We start from the raw sequence: 22,234 nt of genomic DNA on the forward strand, positions 1-22,234 counted from the left end.
ATGTAGTCCACCTATGCATAGGCTATATCTGAGCCCATGAAAAGAAGATTAGACAGTTGGGAATAATCAGCATTCAGATAGTAATTGAAGTCCTAGGAGCTAATGGTTTTGTAACAAGGAGAATGTGTAGTGAGACAGCAGAAAAGCTTAAGACTGAATCAGGAAGAATAACAGCACTACAGGAATAGAGCAAGGAAGAGTTGCTCACAAAGGCAAAAAAAATTTTTATAGGTGGAAAGAAAACCAGTAGTGCTCATGGAAGCTAGAAATTTCAAGTCAAAGTGGTCAGAAGGGACAAATGCTACTGAGAAATCAAATGAGATGAATCAAAGAATGTCTATTATATTTACCAAGAAGGCATTCATTTGATGACTTTGGAAAGAATATTTTCAGTGATGCCATTTTGGAGGAAAATATTTCAGAAGGTTGGGTGTGTGTCAAGACAATTAAATACAGTGGTTTAAATATATGTTTTAGCTCTGCTTTCAGGAAATCCCTCTGAAATGACAAAGAATAAAATGTCATAAGCCCACAAAAACTAAGAGAATGGAAAAAGAGATGCCAGTGAGTAAGAGATTGTCAACAAATGTTTGGAAGCTATAAGGGGATGTTATGTGGTAACCAACAACAGACCAGAGAAAGCCAACAACATCAGGCTGACTGAGTGCCACAGAAAGCTGAAAATTAGCATAAGGAGCACTTAGACCCCCAGATCCACTAAACCAGAGACTGCCCTTTCCTCATCCTGGCAGCAGATGTGAGATTGACTTTCTGCAGAGCTTTGACATTATCCCAAAAGCAATTTTAAAATTCTCTGCTCTCTTTCCCTGCTTGGCTCCCGGAATGCTGGCAGCCAAACTTATATTCTCATCTCTCACCAAAAGCAGATTGGAGGATTCCTTCCAAGTGAAACTGACCCAACAGCAAAAACCCACAGAACTGAACCTGGGGGTCTTGCATAAAAAGCTGGCATTCTGCCTTATAATCCTATAGCAAAGTTCACCAAGCAACAAACTGCCCTCACCTCCTGTCATAGCATCCATACACCTTTTAGAGCTTAAATTCAAACAAGCAGCCAAAATCTTACCAGACACTTAGAGAGTGACAGTAACAAAAACACAGCAACAGAAAAATGAAACTAGGAGAAAAGCAAGTCAATGTAGAGGTTAAAAGAAAACTTCAAAATAATATTTCCAGGAAGACAGTTTGTATCCACAAAACAAGAATAGAATGCTAAAAGAGAAATGAAGATCAAGAATGAGCTCTTCTAAATAAAAATATGAAAGCTGAACTTAAAATTTCAGGAGAAAGACTGGATGAAAAATATAAATTAATAGAGCCATTATAGAAAACAGTATGGAGGGTCCTCCAGAAACTAAAAGTAAAACCACTGTATGATGCAGCAATCCCACTAATAGGTATATACCCAAAGAAACTGAACTCAATTAATAGAAGAGCTTTCTGTATTCCCATATTCATTACAGCACTGTTCACAACAACCAAGATATGGAAAGAACCTAAGTGTCCATCAGTGGATGAATGGGTAAATGTGGAATATATACATGGTGGAATCCTATTCAGTCTTTAAAAGAAGGAAATCTTGCCATTTGCAACAACATGGATGAACCTGGAGGACATTATGCTAAGCGAAATAAGTCAGGCACAGAAGGACAAATACTGTATGATCTCATTCTGTGTAGAATCTAAGAAGTCAAATGCATGTAAGTAAAGAGTAAAATAGTGGTTGCCAAAGGATGGGGAGGGGAGGAAGCGAATGGGGGGTTTTTGGTCAAAGGGTACAAAGCTTCAGTTAAGAGGAGTACATTTTTGATATCTTACATAGCAGTACGAAAATAGTCAAAAATAATATATTGGGGGCTGGCACCATGGCTCACTTGGTTAATCCTCCACCTGCAGCGCCGGCATCCCATATGAGCGCCGGGTTCTAGTCCCGGTTGATCTTCTTCCAGTCCAGCTCTCTGCTGTGGCTTGGGAAGGCAGTAGAGGATGGCCCAGGTGCTTGGGCCCCTGCACCTGCATGGGAGACCAGGAGGAAGCACCTGGCTCCTGGCTTCGGATCTGCATAGCTCCAGCCGTGGCAGCCATTTAGGGGATGAACCAACGGAGGGAAGACCTTTCTCTCTGTCTCTCTCTCTCTCTCACTGTCTAACTCTATCTGTCAAATAAAAAAATAACAATAACATATTGTATATTTTTTAAAATCTAGGAGTAAATTTCGAATGTTTCACCACAAAAAATAAGTAAGCAAGGTAATGGATATATTAATCCACTTGATTTAATCATTCTGCGTTGTATGCATATATCAAACATCACATTGTACCCTGCTACTGCATACAATTATGATTTACCAATCTAAATATTAATTTTTAAAGTATTTATTTATTTGAAAGACAATATGACAGTGTGTGTGTGTGTGTGTGAGAGAGAGAGAGAGAGAGAGAGGATCTTCTATCCACTGATCCACTCTTCAAATGGCTGCAACAGACAGGGTTGGACCAAACCAAAGCCAGGTGCCCAGAACTCCATCTGTGTCTACCATACAGGTGGCAGAGGCACAAGCACTTAGATCCTCACCTGCTGTCTTTTCCTAGCATATAGCAGGAAGCCAGCTCAGCAGTGGAGGAGCCAGGACTTGAACCAACACTCCAATATAGGATGTGGGTGTCCCAAGTGGTGGCTTCACCCGCTGTGCACAATTCCCACCCCAATTTTTTTTTTTGACAGGCAGAGTGGACAGTGAGAGAGAGAGACAGAGAGAAAGGTCTTCCTTTGCCGTTGGTTCACCCTCCAATGGCCGCCGCGCTGCGGCCGGCGCACCGCGCTGATCCGATGGCAGGAGCCAGGAGCCAGGTGCTTTTCCTGGTCTCCCATGGGGTGCAGGGCCCAAGCACCTGGGCCATCCTCCACTGCACTCCCGGGCCACCGCAGAGAGCTGGCCTGGAAGAGGGGCAACCGGGACAGAATCCAGCGCCCCGACCGGGACTAGAACCTGGTGTGCCGGCGCCGCTAGGCGGAGGATTAGCCTAGTGAGCCGCGGCGCCGGCCCTCCCACCCCAATTTTTTAAAGCTTCTAGAGTTTAAAGTGTAAGACATATTAAAAGGGTAAGGAAGCAAAGTGGAAATGAACTTTACACAACATTGAAAGTCAGGAAATAATGGAGCCATGCCTCCAAAATTACAAGAGAAATTTATTTCTAACCTATCAAGTATGAACATTAATCTAATTTTATCAGAAAATGTTCTCAACAATTTACTTCCCGTGTCTTCTTTCTTAAGAAACTCTGGGAGAATTTATTCCAAATATTTAAGAGAATAAAATTGTACAGGAAGGGGAACTTCAGGCAGAACCTGATGAACTCCCTAAAATTAATAAGACAGGGGTGAGAATCCAGGGAGGCTAAATAAGACGGCGTGAGAATCCAGGGAGGCATTCACACGGCAGTGTACCAGAGAGAGCTGCACAGCGAGAATTACAGAGACCTTCAGAGGTTTTCCCTCTAGTATTCAACAGAATACTGATCAATACATCATCTGATCATCTGATCAATGCATCTGAGGAAACCATTCAGTGCTTGGGGAAAAAATCACCCAAAAAGATTAGCGTGAACAGTCCTTGGTGCTCATGTAGAGACAGGAATTATGTCTGTTTCCACCAGCTAAACTGGAAAATCTCATGATTCATAGGACACTGGGTGGAGTACTCAGAGGCATTTTGCCTCAGTAGTGAGGAAAAATTGTCTGTAGACTAAACACTGCTCTCATCTCACCTAACAAATCTCAAATGCAAGACTTGAAAGGATCAAGTTATTTTCAAGTAAACTCACTGTGTCCAAGAACAAAGCTGAAGAATATTTTTAAAGATTTATTTATTTGAAAGGCAGAGTTAGAGAGAGAGAGACAGAGAGAGACAGAGAGACAGAGATCTTCAACACACTGGTTCACTCCCCAAATGGTTGCAATGGCCAGGGCTGGGTCAGGCTGAAACCAGGAGACTAGAACTCCATCTGGGCCTCCCACACAGGTGCAGGGACCCAAGGCCTTGGGCCGTCTTCTGCTGCTTTCCCAGGTGCATTAGCAAGGAGCTGGATTGGAAGTGGAGCAACCAGGACTGAAACTGGTGCCCATATGGGATGCTAGCACTGCAGGCAGCCCCTTAACCTGCTGTGTCACAGCACCAGCCCCCAAGTTTAAGAATATTTGTAGGAGCACAATATATACAGCACCCAACAAGAGAAAATTCACAAAGTTTGGAATCCAATCAAAAATTACCAGAAATGCAAATATTCAAGAAAATACAACTCATAATGAAGCAAATCAACTATTTTAAACTGACTCAGACTTGACACAGATGTTAGAATTAGTAGGTAAAGACACTGACACAGTTTTAATAAACTGCATCCCATACTTTAAAAAAGGTAGAAGAAAGGGTGAATTTAGAGATATGGAAGATATTAAAAATAAATAAATAAAACAAGATCGGGGTTGGCACTGTTGCATAGTGGTAAAGCCACTGCTTGAGGTGCCAGTATCCCCTATGGGTGCCAGTTCTATTCCGGCTGCTCCACTTCTGATCCAGCTCTCTGCTATGGCCTGGGAAAGCAGTAGAAGATGGCCCAAGTGCTTGGGCCCCTGCATCCACGTGGGAGACCCAGAAGAAGCTCCTGGCTCCTGGCTTCAGATTGGCACAGCTCTGGCTGTTTGGCCATTTGGGGAATGAACCAGAGGATGGAAGACCTCTCTCTCTCTCTGCCTTTGCCTCTCTGTAGCTCTGCCTTTGAAATAAAAATAAATAAATCTTAAAAAAATTCTGAATGCAAAAATGTTTATTACTATTATTATTATTATTGAACAGTGGAAATCAAGGATGGGGCATACCAATTTCTTGCACTGCAACTTGTGATAATATTTTACTTTCTAACTATGTACAAGGTATCACTTTGATAGAAATAAATTTTAAATATGAGTATTTGAGAATTAGGGGTGAGTAATTGGAATGTTTCTAACAAAGTTTGCTATGAAAGGAAGGAGAGGAATATGGTGATAAACAGAGGGGATATGAGGTGGAGGAAAGTTGTGGTTTGGGTTTTTTAAGGTAAGAGAAACAAATGAGTTTAAAAGTGGATATAGATGCGGAGAAACTGAAGCTATGGAAAAGAGAGGACATGTGACCAGTGCATGAATGAACAGACATCTCTTTCACAATAAGCAGAGGTAATGGATGTGGATAGAGGCACGCCTAGCAGTTTGGTATGAGCAGCTGAGAAATTTATCATTTCATATCTACTTTGCTTTGTAAAATACGGGGGCATCTGCTGAACATAAGCAGCAAAGTGGCAAGGCTGGAATTTTGAGATGAGTGCAAGAGATTTGAAATAGTAATTTGTGGAGATGAGTTAAAAAGAAAGCTGACCAAAGCCATACAGAGGGATTCCAGGTCAGTACCAAGAGCCCAGGTGGGATTAGCAGTCATAAACGTACGGTGCAGTAACACTAACATCCTTGATTATGTGATTTTCTCCAGCAGGGCTCTGCAACTCAAATGCAGATGGTGCCTGACTTATGACGGTTCAGCTTAGCAATTTTTTGACTTTTAAAATGGTGTGAAAGCCATATACATTCTGTAGAAACTGTAGTTTGAATTTTGAATTTTGACCTTTCCCAGCTAGTCATGGATAACACAATCCTATCTTGCAGTTCTGGGTGGTGGCCGTGACTGCCAATCAGCCACACAATCACAAAGGGCAACAACCAATGCTCTACTGTGTGTTGTGTTGCTAAGCTAGGATGTTCAATAGGTTAGGTGTACTGGATGCATTGTCCACAGAAGGAATAACCTTACATAAACTGTGACATTTAGTAAATATGAATGTATCGCTATTGGGTCCCCTGTTGTAACAGTGGAGAGGCAGAGAGAGAGAGAGAAAGGTCTTCCATCTGCTGGTTCACTCCCCAGATGGCCACAATGACCAGGCCTGGGCTGACCCGAAGCCAGGAGCTTCTGCCAGGTCTCCCACATGGGTGCAGGGGTCTAAGGACTTGGGCCATTTTTTACTGCTTTCCCAGGTCACAGTAAAGAGCTGGATTGGAAGTGGTGCAGCCGGGACTCGAACTGGCGCCCATATGGGATGCCAGCACTGCAGGCGGCAGCTTTACCTGCTACATCACATCCCTCAATCTTTTCAATTTACAACGAGTTTATCAGCATGTAAGTCATGAAATATCGGTATAGGCAAGGAAAAGGTGGGAACAGTTGGACTGATTCAGGGATGGGACTTTATCAGGTTGTAGTGCTAAAGGACAATAGGGCTAGGGAACTGGGGATGCTGAAAAGAGAATTGCTGAAGTGAGAAATCACAGACTCTAAATAAGCTAAAGAAAAAAATTTGAAATCCATGTATACAAAGGGTCTTCAAAAAGTTCATATAAAACTGTGCATGGCTTTCCAAAAATTTTTGCACCAAAATAAGCATTTTAAAAAAATTCCATTTCCACAAACTTTTTGAGGGCTCCTTGTATGTGCTGGAACAGAATTAAGTGACTTTAATTTGTTCCCTTTTCACAACAGCAAGCATTTCAAAAGAATATAAGGAACTCACCTCTCAGCGATATTTTTTGCAGACTGTAGAAACCGTGCCTGATCATTTTCTTTCAGGATATGCTCAGCTTGGTTGATGAGGACTGTTGACCGTTCAAGACACTGTCGGCAATTAGCAACCTGCTGTGCCAACTTTCTCAGTTTCATAACCTTAAAGGAGTTAGTACAAAAAGAAGATAAAACTTGCAATACTTAATTAAAAACAATAAAACAACATGAAGGAGGTCTGCAGTGCTTTTGAAAATAAAGCTTATTAACATCTCAGGGTCCCTAACTACTCACCTTCTCTCCACTAACCACTAAGTCTGTCTTGCGAACTCCTTCTCCCCCTCTACAGTTTGCTCCATTTACACAGCAACAAGCTCAGCCATATACTCTCAGTTGTCTACCTCTTCCTTGTGTTAATAGCATTCATTTTGCTGATTGTAAAGCAATGCACCCTCATTATAAAATTTTTAGAAAATAAAATGTATAAAAAGAAACTCTACAGCCCAGAGATCACCATTGTTCACATTTTATTCTCTCTCTCTCTCTCTCTCTCTATATATATATATATATATGTATATACTAAATAAAAAGTATCTTCTTTTTATTTATGAGGATCTACATTCCTACATATGTATTTCTTTGAGTAACCATGCATACCTGTATGTCCACAAATCTGTGTTCTTGAAAACTTCAATCCTGTGTTAGCTGGAACCACCCAGCATGGCCCAAAGTATTGATCATCACTCTAGGCTCTCACTAACTTCTCATACTATACACACAGTATCAGCTTATAATCACTAACACTGCCCAGCAGGCCAACAAATCTAAAATCATGTAATTGCAAGGAGGTTCATACCTAACCTTAATCATGATTCTTCATTTTCCAGGTTAGAAACCTGGAGTCTTCCCTAACTCTTCTCTTTTTTATCTTTCATATCTAATAAATTAATGATTCCTATTACTTCCTTCCTAGAAACGCCTATGATATTGTTTTAGGTCTTAATCAACTTATGCTAAGGATCAATCCATAAGCCTCAAAGCCTACTGTCAGCATCAATGTATTCTTATCTACCCTGCACACTTCTGCCATATCAATGTCTTCCCTTTTCCTAAGGCAAGTATGGCTTCACAACACCTTTCAGAGTAAGCCTGAAAGGTGGACATTCATGGTTTTTCCAAATTCCTGGTTAACATTTCTACCATTTTTTCACTTTCTGTTTCAAGATATAGAACATTTCCAACACCCCAGAACTGCCATAATGTTTACTGAATTCATATTACTGGGCCAAACATTGCCCCCCCCCCTTTCTCCCTACAACCTCATTTCTTCTTGCTTTTGTGATCCAAATTCAAACTGCAATCATGGGGATCAAACGCTTACATCTGTAAACATCAACTGGTCCTTGACCTCACTGAAGTATTGTGCTTTACCTTTGTCTCTTTGATTTTGACAGCAATCATTTGCTTCCTCTGCTGGATGATCTCTATCAACTCGTCGCATTCTTCCATAAGCTTTGCCTCATGCATAGCAGTATTCACCTGCCAAGAAAGTCCAGAATATTACACAGTGATTGTTGCCTTTGTCCCTTGCTGGCTCTAAAAGGTTCGGACTGACAGCTAAGCATGCACAACTTCTTCCATACCTCCCTCATAAGATCCACTCCTAGAAGAAGGGTAGAGATGATGATATTAATGATGCAAGGGCATTGAAGCACCACAGATAGGAAGCTCTCCGGGCCTCTGGTAGATCATGATGGTTAATGGAAGGCTGGGCAGAAGGACAGATGAGATGGGGGCATGTTATTCCCACTGTGCACTTCCCTTTACTCCAGCACCCTGTCCTCCTGCTGTTCTTTTGGAAAGAGGGTAAGGAGATTTATGTATGTCAGGAAAAGTGAATCCTTCTCCACAGGCATAATAATATTAAGATAACATTACAATAACATACTTATACTGTCCTAACAAGAATGTTTTCAATTTTCCTATTGCCTTCTAATTTTTAACTATATGAATGGGTAGATATATTTTCACATTAAATATGTGAACTGGTATATATTTTTTCTCATAGTAGTCATCACATTCTAGTGGGTATTTCTCACCCTAGGCTGTCCAGCAGCTGAACATCTATCCTATTTTGCAACACTGGCTACAACAAAATATTTTTATTACAAAATCAAGAAAGCCACCTTTCTTCATTGTCTCCATGGACTGATTTCTCTTTCTCCCTATCTCTATTACTATTGACATTACATGGTACAGAGTCCCCAAGGGAGCTTAAATTAGGGCAGGGGATCTTTGTACTGCCCAAGCATAGAGGGAAAGGAAAAGGAAAAGAACTGACATCTTTTCAGTACTTAATGTCAGGCCCTTTATAGATAAATTATTTTGTAATTACCACAACAACTTTTATTTCAGTTTCACAGATGGGGAAACTGGGGCTCAGCAAATTTTATGCAGCTAGCTCAAAATCACATAGCTAGTAAGTGGTAAAACCAGAATTCAAACCGAGTTCTGTCAAGTGAAACCCCTGGGCTGGTTGGGTGGGCAGACGAGGTTCAGATCCATTTCAGCAGCACACAGAGCAGTCACACAGGGAAGCACAATCATTCCAAGAGTTTATTCAAGGATCACTCGAGCAGAGCTCTAGAAGGCTGAGGAATAGACAATGGGTTATTTAATAGCATCAAAACTCAAGGGGCTAGACGTGCTTCATTAGCAAGGTAGGGCTGCATTTCCAGCCGCCATGCTTCTTCAGAGGTTTCCTCCGCCTACTCCAACTCCAGGAAAATATCTATCCCTGGACCCTGTTTACCTCCTCTCTCATCCACGAAGGTCCCTTCAGGCCAATTCTCTTTCCTACTTAACTGAAATGACATATGTTTGCTGCTGAGTGACAACTGAATTTTGCTTGATTTCCACTTTCCAGGGAGAATGCCATAATGAGCTGCTTCTTATTCGGAAAGAACAGTCCCACTCTGGCTACTCTACTTTTTTTTTTCTCAGAACTCCTCTCTCTTTCCCTAAATGGGATCTACCTTTCCAAGGCAGATAGCTTATCATCTCAAGGAATAAGAGATTCGTCTAGTTCTCCCCAGGTCCCTGCTTAGAGTATTTGGAAACACAAGACACTTTCCTTTTATATTCCCTTTTTCAGTCATAGTACAGTACCTTGTTGCTTGTAATTTATTCCTTGTAGTACCCTTTATATAGCATTCAGTATGTCAGACACTGCTCTAATCAGTTTACATATATCAGCATTCTCAATCCTCAAAACAGCCCTGTGAGGTAGATACCATTACTGTCATTTGACAGATGAGAAAACCTAAGCACAGAAAGATTAAGTGCCTTGCTTAAGACTACACAGCTAGTAGTGGTAGCGATGAGATTTGGACTTAGGGAGTCCAAATCTAGAGTCCACCCTTTCAACCATTTCCCATACTACTTGTCCATCTGAGGGTAACAACATCCCTGTCTTTAGTTTATGAAAATCATTATTTCTTTTGCATCATTCATCTTTTTTCTCTCATCCTTTTCTTAGTCGTTTCAGACACCTTGTTTCTCCTAGAGTACCATGTGCTTTTCATGTCCTGTGCCTTTGTCCAAGACTATCCTTTTACTTGAAAGTCATTCCCCATTTTGTTTACGGAACAAGCGTCTACTTATCTTTCAAAACTCTGCTCAGGAGCCGGTGCTGTAGTGTAGCGGGTAAAGCTGCTGCCTGCAGTGCCAGCATCCCATATGGACGCCACTTCCAGTCCCGGCTGCTCCACTTCCTATCCAGCTCTCTGCTATGGCCTGGGAAAGCAGTAGAAGATGGCCCAAGTCCTTGGGCCCCTGCACCCACATGGGAGACCCAGAAGAAGCTCCTGGCTCCTGGCTTTGGATAGGTGCAGCTCCGGCCATTGTGGCCATCTGGGGAGTGAACCAATGGATGGAAGGCCGCCCCCGCCCCTCTGTAACTCTGCCTTTCAAATAAATAAATAAATATTTAAAAAAAACTCTGCTCAATGAGCATCACTTCAGTGACTTTTCTCATCTGCCTGGACACAAGGGATTGGTCCTCTATTTATATTCTCATAGCACTTTATTTATATATCATTCAATAAAGCCACTTACTACCTTTTATCATAGTAATTGTATTAGTCTATCTTTGTTGCTTAAACATGAGTTCTAGGGACCATGGATGGTGTCTTATTATCTGGCTTAGTCTCTCTGTAGCACAGTGACTGGTACATAGTAGGTGTTCAGTAAATATTTGTTGGACTGAACTGAACAGGGAGAAAAGTATATTTTACTGCTTGCTGGACATGTCCACTTGGCTACCTAAGTGATCCTAAACTCAGTACAATATATCTAAAAACAAACATCATTTTCCCACTTGGCTTCCACCTCTGATTTCCTATGTTTTATGACTTCTACTCTCATTATTGCAGTTACTCAAGTGCAGTAAACTCTAACTTCTACTTCTCCCTCTTCTCCCACTACCGTTCTTCTGGTAAGTAATACAGTGAGGATCGGAGCCGAGAAACCAGTAAGCTGAGGCACCTATCACCCTTTTGGACTATGATTACAAAAGTCTCTTTAATCAATCTCCCTACCTCCAGAATATCTCCTTTGCCACTCATTCTCATAAGCCTTCCTGTATCCTGAAGCCAGGGGAAATCATCACCATCTTCCTCATCAAACATGTATCATCATCTTTTGTGTTCAATGCATTACCCTAAATTCTCTGCCATCCATAAATTTAAAGTCTGGGTAGGGAAGTGCCACATACTTATAAAACAAACCAGTTGAGCTAAATACCAAATGAGTGATGCAGACCATTATCTATGGAAATCAAAAGGAAGGACCATTCTTATTTGGGAAGTACCTTAATGAAAATGGGCTTGGGCAGAATTTTAAAGATGAAATAATGCTTAGATTAAATGGTGGGAAATTCCAAACCAAGCAAATGAGATTAAATTTTATGCTTTAGACAATATGGTATCTTTGAAAATATTTTTGATGGGGAAGAAAGGTAGTGACAATAGTCATAGTTTACACTTTTTTTAAAAAAAAAAAAAGAAAATGAAGTAGGATTGATTTGATGGGGCCGATGGTAAGTTTGAAGATGATTTAAGAGGGCTATTGTGATGTGGATGGAGTCTAGCCAAGGAAGATAGCAGGAATAGAAAGGAAAGGTCAAATATAAGAAGCACTTTCTTGCTCAAAAATCTTCTAGACAGCTCCTCGAGGAAAGGATTTAGGCTAACTTGTGCCTCCCACTGTAACTGGTGTAACTGGTGTAACGCTTTGCACACAACAAACACTTAAGAAATATCATGGATTGATTTAGCATAGTAAAAAAAAATCAAAATAAGAACGCCAAACATTGAAAAATACATAAATTAGTAAACATATTTTGTAAAGAAAAATGCAGGCTGAAATGAAGGAGTTGGATGAGAAAGATTTTTTTTTTTTGGACCATCACATCAGGGGACATAAAACAAGCAGGCGCAGCTAGCAGAGCAGAAAGTTGGCTAAAGAGGCAAAATCCCAAACTGAAGGTAAAGCAGTGACATTAAAATCTTTCCATGTCAAGAAGCAGTCCAAGAGAGCAGGGTCCGTAAGAGTTTTCTGAACGGGAAATACTCCAGGGCCAAACTGTCTTCATGATGTGAATAAAACATCTCAAATTGCTTGGAAGACTCTCGAAAGCCCTCGTATTTTCCTTGTTTGCAGTTTTGTTTGAAAGGACCATGAAGTATTGCACTTACTTATTAACCCTTAGTTGAAAATAACTGGAGTTATCTTGATAAATGTTTTTGGTTAGTTGAATGAATGACAGGGTGGGGTGGATGGAAGATCCCAGCTCTCTGTTTGACCTTTGCTCTTTGTTTTGGGTTAGTGAATTTGGTTACATGACTCTGTATCTGTGAAAAAAAAATTTCTCCTTCTTAAAAATACCATTAGGGCAATCCTAGCAATCTATTTTGTATAAATCCAGTCTCCCCACAAAGGGGCAATTTGTGATACCCAAGACTAAGTGTCCTAGCCTCAAACTTCCAAGGCTTTAGCACTAAGTACACAGGTCTCCCTGATAAGTTGCTAGGACCTTTTCTCTGCTTTATGATTTGTTGCTTTCTTCCCAGAGGATGAAAGAATTTGACTTGCATATTTCTTTCCAACTGCCCATCTCTATCTCTTGAAGTTTTCTCCTACATCCCAACCTGAAGATTTACTACAGAGTAAGACCTGCTATTCTCCAATTTCCACCCTTCCCTAATGCAGACACACAAGTCCTCTGCTGGAAAAATCTCACTGCTGGAAATAAATATGTGAGAGTTCACTAAAGCCCCAAGTCACAAAGATTCAAGAAACAGCTGCTTTCAGAAAGCTTATTGTATAGGTCTTTTTTATTCCTGAATCTAAAGTTCATCAGCCTTCCCTCCAACTCACCCCCATGGGAAACATCCCCAGTTGACCCCTCCTTCATCTCAGTCATAGCCATCAGTCCCCTGGAGTGCTGCACAGGAGTTTAGAAGCCAATGAGATTTCCTCTTCAGGTGGAACATGTATGAAGTAGTACATGATTTCATACACCCACACACTCAAGGACAATTCATTTACACTGCAGTAGAATGCCTTGCTGGCTTCTCCATTTCAGTGCCCTTCATTCTACACAGTCAATGCCAACATCATTTATTTCCTAAAATCTTCTGTCCAAATAGATCTTCTTCTTCTCCCTAGACTGAAGATATTTGGGGAAGTTTTTATTTCCGCAAACATTTAGTAAATGCCTATCACATACAAGGTGTTATCCTGGGTTCCCTCAGTGGAATAGGATGATGAAAAAGACTCAGCTTCTGCCTTCAAGGCACTTCCAATCTAGTGAAAAAGATGAGTGTGAATACAACTAACTATCATTTGAGGAGTAGAAGAATGAATAATATAATACAAATAAAACCCTATGAGATCTAGGAAGTGAAAACTAATTTGGCCTGTGGAAAAGGACAACTGCAGGATTAGGAAATGTTTCATGTAGCTGAGCTGGTCTTGAAGGATGAGCAAGACCTGGTCAGGCAGCAATGGGGTTTGAGGGGAGACAATGCCAGGTGAAGAGAATGATCATTGAACAGCATGAGAAAAAACATAAACAGAAAATTTGAGTACATGTTTGGGCAAAACAGATCAGCCTGACAGCTGCAATAGAGGGAAATAAGGCTTAGAAATAGAGGTTGCAGATACAAAAGTATTTCAATGGACACTATGGGAAACGGTGACTTGATCAGCATAGCCCTGACTGTTAATGAACAACTTAATACATTATCCCTCTTAGTAGCTTTTTTGTCTGTTCTACTTAATACGACTGGTTTAATTCTGTAATTAATACACAGTTATTCTTAAGTGTTAAAAATTAACTGAAATGTGATCCCTGTTAAACATAAGAGTGGGAATAAGAGAGGGAAGAGATGTATAATTTGGGACATGCTCAAGCTGACTTGCCCCAAATGGTAGAGTTAAAAACATACCAGGGGATTCCAATTCAATCCCATCAAGGTGGCATGTGCCAATGCCATCTCACTATTCCAAGTGATCAATTTCAGTTCACAATTGATCATAATGAAAGGACTAAGAGTCAAAGGGAGCACATAAACAAGTCTAGTACCTGCTAACACTAACCGATGGAATAAATAAAGGGGAGAGTGATCCAACATGGGAAGTGAGATACTCAGCAGACTCATAGAATGGCAGATGTCCTAAATAGCACTCTGGCCTCAGAATCAGCCCTAAAGGCATTCAGATCTGGCTGAAAAGCCCATGAGAGTATTTCAGGCATGGAAAGCCAAGACACTCTGGCAAAAGATCTCTGCGAGTGAGATCCCAGTGGAAAGAACAGGTCTTCAAAGAAGGAGGTACCTTTCTCTGAAGGGAGGAGAGAACCTCCACTTTGACTATGACCTTGTCTAAACAAGATAAGAATCGGAGAACTCAGAGGGCTTCCATAGCCTTGGAAACTCATGACTGGAGCATAGGGAGACTACTGATGCCATAGACAGGAGTGTCAATTGGTAAAGTCAACAACAGGAGTCACTGTGCACTTACTCCTCATGTAGGATCTCTGTCCTTAATGTGCTGTGCATTGAGATTTAATGCTATAACGAGTACTCAAACAAAATATTTCACTTTGTGTTTCTATGGGGGTGCAAACTGTTGAAATCTTTACTTAATGTATACTAAACTGATCCTCTGTAAAAAAAAAAAAAAAAGAAAAAAGAAATTATCAACTCCCAACTTGACTCTCACTGGGATTAAACATGACAATAGGTCTGATCTGATTTCATCATCATTTAAAAAAAATCATCTATTATTTTTCACTTTATGTTTCTGTGTGAGAGCAAACTGTTGAAATCCTTACTTAATGTATACTAAGCTGATCTTCTGTATATTAAGATAATCGAAAATGAATCTTGATGTGAATGGAGGGGAGAGGGAGTGGGAAAGGGGAGGGTAGTGGGTGGGAGGGACGGTATGTGGGGGAAGCCATTATAATCCATAAATCGTACTTTGGAAATTTATATTCATTAAATAAAAGTTAAAAAAAATAAAAAAAAGTATTTCAAAATCTCATGGGAAATGGAATTAAAATATGTTTATTTTAGCCAGCGCCGCGGCTCACTTAGGCTAATCCTCCACCTGCGGTGCCGGCACACCGAGTTCTAGTCCCGGTCGGGGCGCCGGATTCCGTCCCGGTTGCTCCTCTTCCAGGCCAGCTCTCTGCTGTGGCCAGGGAGTGCAGTGGAGGATGGCCCAAGTACTTGGGCCCTGCACCCCATGGGAGACCAGGAGAAGCACCTGGCTCCTGCCATCGGATCAGTGCGGTGCGCCGGCCACGGCGGCCATTGGAGGGTGAACCAATGGAAAAGGAAGACCTTTCTCTCTGTCTCTCTCTCTCTCACTGCCTAACTCTGCCTGTCAAAATCAAACAAACAAAATATGTTTATTTTGCTGCAAAAAATTAAATCCATGCATGGTCTTTTCATAATATGCATTACTATGAACTTTTTGAAGACCCCCCTCATATGCATGGACTTCAAAAAATTTTACATCAGGGACAGACATTGTGCATAATGAGTTGAGCCACGGTCTGCGATGCTGGCATCCCATATGGGTGCCGGTTTGAGTTCTGGCTGCTCCACTTCCTATGCAGCTCCCTGCTAATGTAATGTGCCTGGGAAAGCACTGGAAGATGGCAAATGTGCTTGGGCCCCTGCAACCACGTGGGAGACTGATAAGAAGCTCCTGGTTCCTGGCTTTGGCCTGGCCTGGCCTGGCCCTGGCCATTGCAGCCATATGGGAATGAATCAGCAGATGGAAGATTCTCTATCATCTATCTCTATCTCTATCTCTATCTCTATCTCTATCTCTATCTCTATCTCTATCTCTCTCTGTGTAACTCTGAATTTCAAATAAATAAATCTTTTAAAAAATTGCATGAAAATAAAATAAAAGGTAATTTAACCCTTTAATTGCATTTTCCAAGAACTTTTTGAAGCACTCTAGTATTTATGGAGAGGTGTGCTCTCATTTTGAATATCTGAGAATGGTTGGGAAAAAAAAAGTCAGGATCATAGCAGCATACTAATACCTTAAGCATCTTAGTTAAGAACCAGGTAGAGAGAGAAAGGCACAGTTCTGGAAGGAGTGGGAGGGCAAAACCAACTTCCTGCTGCCCATTATCGCCTAGGACTACTCAGGTGATCACCACCCTACCTTCTCAAGCTCCACTGAATTGGAGTTCAGAGGCTGAGGTGGGCCTTTTCAACATACAGTTGTTGCCATGCACACGAGATGAGAAGGAAAAGTGAGAGGCAAATTAGATATCTGATGAATTATCAAGAAGATATTATGAACATGCTTGTCACCTTACTGAGCTGCAAAGAATTCATTACTTTCTTGTAATGATGCATTAAAAAAAATCCAAGGTTTATGAAGTTGACACAGTACTCACTGTGGCAGCATCAAAGCTCAGGTGCTAAATCAGATATATTCTCTCTCTCTCTCTCTCTCTCTCTCTCTCTCTCTCTCCTTCACACACACACACACACACACACACACACATCACCAGCACCACCATGTCCAGCACCTCAGCCCTGTTGTATCAGGAAGACTCAGATGTCTAAAAGGAAAACATCCCAATGCTTCAAAGATAGTCCTGCCAGTTTTACATAAAAACAAAAAGTGGGGTGAGCATCTGGTAGAGCAGTTAAGGCACTGCTTGGGATGCCTGTGTCTCATACTCAAGTGCCTATGTTCAAGTCCCAGCTCCACTTCTAATCTCAGCTTCCTGCTGAGCACCCTGGGAGGCAGCAGGTGATGGCTCAAGTACTTGGGCCACTGCTACCCACGTGGGAGACCCAGACTGAATTCACAGTGTACTAGCAATCACTCTCTCTCTCTCTCTGCCTTTTAAATAACATGAAAATAAATTTTAAAAATTTAAAAATAAAAACTAAAAGAAACAGATGTTTTAAAAATGGCCTTGTTTCTTTAAATTTGGGGGAGGGTGATGAATTAACAGAATATGGAATATGAGAAATTATTAATAGGATTTTTAGTCCCCTGTACCAAAACAACCATAGCCTAGAGGGCAAAAAATTACTGAGGTTTAACTAAGTAACCTATGGTCTTTGATGCCTCAGTTTATTATTATTATTATTATTATTATTTTGGCAGTGAAGAGGATGAGGAATTAGGTGACTAGAGATAGGTGGGGCACAGATTATGGAAGTCAGAAAAGTGGTATAGATGGGGAGGTGACAGCCAAACCATCTCTAAAAGTATAAGAATTCCAGTGAATTGGGTCCAGGGAAGCTGTGGGAAGCCTCACGATGAAGACACTGACTGCAAGACAAGCTTGTGAGGAAAATACATAATAGTTAACACTTGTATAGTGCTCACCACATGCTAACCCATCGATTCATGTATTTTCATTCATGTACTTTTTCCATGAACCCTACCAGACAGGCACTATTATTATCATTCCCATTCAACAGAAGAAACAGAAACATACAAGTTATGTAACTTGCCCAAAGTCCTGTAGCTAGTAAATGCCAGAGTCAGGATATGCATCTAAGCCGCATGCCTCATGTCTATGGTTTTTAACTACTGTGTGTGTGTGTGTGTGTGTGTGTGTGAGAGAGAGAGAGAGAGAGAGAGAGAGGGAGGGAGAAAGAAAGAGACTTCTTTTCCTGTTAGAGTTGCCTCTCAAGATAATCACATTCCCGGGGCTGGCACTGTGGTCTAGCAGGTAAAGCCACCACCTGCAGTACCGGCATCCCAAATGGGTACCAGTTCAAGTCCTGACTGCTCCACTTGTGATCCAGCTCTCTGCTATGGCCTGGGAAGGTAATAGAAGATGGCCCACGTCCATGGGCCCCTGCACCCATGTGGGAGACCCGGAAGAAGTTCCTGGCTCCTGGCTTTGGATGGGCTCAGCTCCAGCCATTGTAACCATTTGGGGAATGAACCAGTGGATGGAAGACCTTTCTCTCTCTCTCTCTCCTTCCTTCTCTCTGTAACTCTGTCTGTCAAATAAATAAATAAATCTTTTTTTAAAAAACAATTTATCGGGGCTGGCGCTGTGGTGTAGCAGGTAGAGCCACTGCCTGCAGTGCTGCCATCCCATATGGGCACTGGTTAGAGTCCCAATTGCTCCACTTCCGATCTAGCTTTGCTATGGCCTGGGAAAGCAGTAGAAGATAGCCCAAGTCCTTGGCCCCTGTACCTGCGTGGGAGACTTGGAGGAAGCTCCTGGCTCCTGGCTTCAGATCAGCCCAGCTCCAGTCATTGTGGCCATCTGGGGAGTGAACCAGCGGATGGAAGACCTCTCTCTCTCTCTCTCTCTGCCCCCCCCGCCTCTCTTTCTCTCTCTAACTCTGACTTTCAAATACATAAATAAATCTTTAAAAGAAGATAAATGAATGTACATTGCTATTGAGTCTACATGAAATGAGGCATAAACCTTTCTATTGCTTTAGAATCATGGAATTATTTGATCTGAAAAAAAATCTGAAGAAATCATTGATTCCTACCTCCCCACTTTATAGATAGAAATATAAGGACTAAGAATGGTAAGACTTATCCAACATCATATTATTAAAAAAATCACAGCTGATAAAGAATAGATCAGTGGTTGTGAGGGGGACAGACCAGACTATAAAGATGTAGCCCAGGGGCCGGCGCTGTGGTGTAGCGGGTTAAGCCATTGTCTGCAGTGCCGGAATCCCATATGGGTGCCGGTTCAAGTCTCAACTGCTCCACTTCTGATCCAGCTCTCTGCTATGGCCTGGGAAAGCAGTAAAAGATGGCCCAAGTCCTTGGGCCCCTGCACCTACGTGGGAGACCCGGAAGAGGCTCCTGGCTTCCATTTGGCACAGCTCCGGCTGTTGCAGCCAGGGAAGTGAACTAGTGTATAGAAGATCTCTCTCTCTCTCTCTCTCTCTCTCTCTCTCCTCTCTCTGTGTAACTCTGACTTTCAAATAAATAAAGAAATCTTTAAAAAGAAAGATGTAGCATAAATAAGCTTTGGGGTGATGATGTAATGTTGTACCAAATATGGTGGTGATTATAAGAACCTATACATGAAATAAAATTAACAGAACTGTACGTCCCATACCAAAAATAAAAGTTTGAGTGCGTGTAAAAACTGGAAAACCAAGTGAGATCTGTAATCTACTTAATGGAATAGTGCAGCAATGATGGTTTCCTGGTTCTGATGGTTATGGGATCAGGTAAGATATTAGTATTGGAAAATTTAGGCAAATGGGACTCTATTACTTTAGCAACTGCTATGTGAGATTAAATTTATTTCAAGAGACAAAATTGTTTTAAAAAAGAAAACTCTATAGAAGTCCCACTAGTTTTTTTCAGGCTTGAAAAACTGACATTCCTGAAGTTTTCTGAAGTTCTAACATATTTCAGGCCATTGGTCAAATGGCTTCCCTTCTCCGCCGTTAGACATATGCACACATACCCCACTCTGTACCCTAATTTATTTTTGTCGATATCATTTAGATTGCCCAATAACAATTCGTAATTGTAGACTGCATGTCTCCTTTGACTGGAATGTAAGCTGCTTAAGGTTAAGGACTTTATTTTGTTCATTGCTGCATTCCCAACACCCACAATGGTGTCTGGTAACACTGTAGGTGCTCAATAATTAGTTTTGAATGGAAGGAAAGTGTTTTGGTCATAAAATAAAGGTATAATAAAAAAAACTATGCAGCATTGTGGTGCAGCAGGGGTAGGGGTAGGGGTAGGGGTTAGGGTTAGGGTTAGGGTTAGGGCATTATGGTGCAGCAGGTAAAGCCACCACCTGTGACCCTGGCATCCCATATGGGCGCCAGTTCAAGTCCTGGCCGCTCCACTTTCAATCTAGCTCCCTGCTAAGGTCTGGGAAAGCAGTGGAAGATGGCCCAAGTCCTTGGGCCCCTGCACCCACGTGGGAGACTTGGAAGAAGCTTCTGGCTCCTGACTTCAGTCTGGCTCAGCCTTGGTCACTGTAGCCATTTGGGGAGTGAACCAGTGGATGGAAGCGCTCTCTCTCTCTCTCTCTCTCTCTCTGTCTCTCGTTCCTCCCTCTCTCTTTCTCTCTCTGTAACTCTGCGTTTCAAATGAATAAAATAGAACTCTTTTTTTAAAAAAAAAAAGCTGTATACAGTTGGCCCTCTGTATCCATTGGTTCCACAACTGTGGATTCAACCAACTGTGGAGCAAAAATTTTCAGAAAAAAAACTGGGGGCCCAGTGTTGTGGTATAGCAGATTAAGCTGTTACTTGCCACATGAATATCCCATATCAGAATGCAAATTTGAGTCCTAGCTGCTCTGCTTCCTGTGCAGCTCCATGCTAATGTGGCTTGAAAAGCAGCAGGTGATGGATCAAGTGCTTGGGCCTCTGACACCCATGTGGGAGACCCAGATGGAATTCCTGGCTCCTGGCTTCAACCTAGCTCAGCCCTGGCATTGTAGCCATTCTGTGGAGTATACCAGTGGATGGAAGACCTCTCTCTCTCTCTCTCAATCTCTCTCTCTCTCTCTCTCTCTGCATCTTTCTCTGTCACTCTGCCTTTCAAATAAGTAAATACACACATGAAAATATTCAGAAAAAACTATTGTCTGGACTGAACATATACAGACTTTTTTCCTGCTATTGTTCCCTAAACAATACAGTATGACAACTATTTACATAGCATTTACATTGTATTAGGTATTGTAAATAATCTACAGATGATTTAAAGCATGTGGAAGGATGTGCCTAGGTTATAAGGAATTTGAGCATCCCTAGATTTTGCTCTTCTCGAAAGGGATCCCCGCCCCACACTCTGGGAGATGGGCAACTGTACTATGCCAAATTTCTTCATTACATTGGACAAATTTCTTTTGTATTTTCTTTTTACACAATTATTCAAAATTATTTTATCTGATGTATCATTTAAACATTGCTTGCTAAATTATTAAATATTTAAATAGATGTTTGGATAACAACCAAGGCCCTAGGAGACCACACATTCTGAAATATTTCCTTTCCCAATGTTAGCAGGGAAAAAAAAAAAAAAGCTGCCTTTGCTAGGTAATCGCTGCACTTTCTTTACTGCACAAAAGAGTGTACTTACAATAACTAACCACCAGAGGGTACTATTTATTCAATTATTTTTTCTCAGTATCTGTTGTGTAGCAAGTCATGTGCTGGGTATAAAAAAGAAATGGAAAGGATATAGTACCTGTCCTCAGAATTTGTCCTAGTGGGGAGACAAATCAATACATAGAAGTACTATTGGGGCTGGTATGGTGGTGCAGCAGGTTAAGCTGCCACTTGCGACACCAGCACCCCACTGCTGGGAAGGCAACAGTGGATGCCTGAAGTACGTGGGCCCCTGCCACCCATGTGGGAGATGAGGATTAAGTTTCTGGCTCCTGGCTTTTTCCTGGCCCAGCCCCAGCTGCTGTGGCCATTTGGGGAATAAACCAGTGGGTGGAATGTATCTCTCTCTCCCTGCCTTCCTGCTCCTATGTCACTCTGCCTTTCAAATAAATAAAATGATGAAAGTATGCATAAAGAGCTCTGGGTACCCTGAGGGGTAACATCTGAACCAATAAAAGGAGATGGGGACACAGGCATGAGTGATGGCTTCTTGGATGGGAGGATTTCTGAGCTGGGTCTTGAGGGACAATCAGTATTTGGCCAGAAGAAAGGTAAGGAGTGTAAGTAGTGAGAGGAGAGGTGCCGTGTCCATAATTGTGTTCTCCACACCCGGCCCAAGGAAGAAATCTTAAAAAAAAATTTGTGGGACAACTAAACAAAGTATAAAGTGCAGATGACAAAAGAGCATGGTAGAGAATGAGGCATGATGGGTCTCATAAAACTTTGCCTTAGAGGAGATGGGAAACCATTGGAGGGCTTGTGCTAGGGGAGTGATATGATAGGTTTTACATTTTAGAAAGCTTATTCCCACAGAAATATAGGAAATACTCAGTAGGGGGACAAGATGAACCAGTAAGGAGCTATTGTTTCTGAAATGAATGTGGCAAGGCCATGGCCACTGCCTTCAGGAATGTTATATTTCAATGAAGAAAACAACATGTGGTCA

General features: G+C 41.6%; 1 protein-coding gene across 6 annotated transcripts in view; it reads right to left on the minus strand.

Moving 5' to 3' along the window:
* The window catches only part of MID2 (midline 2), a 102,246-nt gene that overhangs the window by 21,619 nt on the left and 58,393 nt on the right, over positions 1-22,234 (minus strand). For all 6 annotated transcript variants that reach the window (XM_070067449.1, XM_070067451.1, XM_070067452.1 and 3 more), the window contains exons 4-5: positions 8,036-8,143; positions 6,618-6,766 (exon numbers count right to left, since the gene is read on the minus strand). In XM_070067449.1, the coding sequence (XP_069923550.1) occupies positions 6,618-6,766; positions 8,036-8,143 (257 nt within the window). The remainder of the gene's footprint in view (positions 1-6,617; positions 6,767-8,035; positions 8,144-22,234) is intronic.

Source organism: Oryctolagus cuniculus, chromosome X (assembly GCF_964237555.1).
Source record: "Oryctolagus cuniculus chromosome X, mOryCun1.1, whole genome shotgun sequence".
In the NCBI taxonomy this organism is placed as follows: Eukaryota; Metazoa; Chordata; class Mammalia; order Lagomorpha; family Leporidae; genus Oryctolagus; species Oryctolagus cuniculus.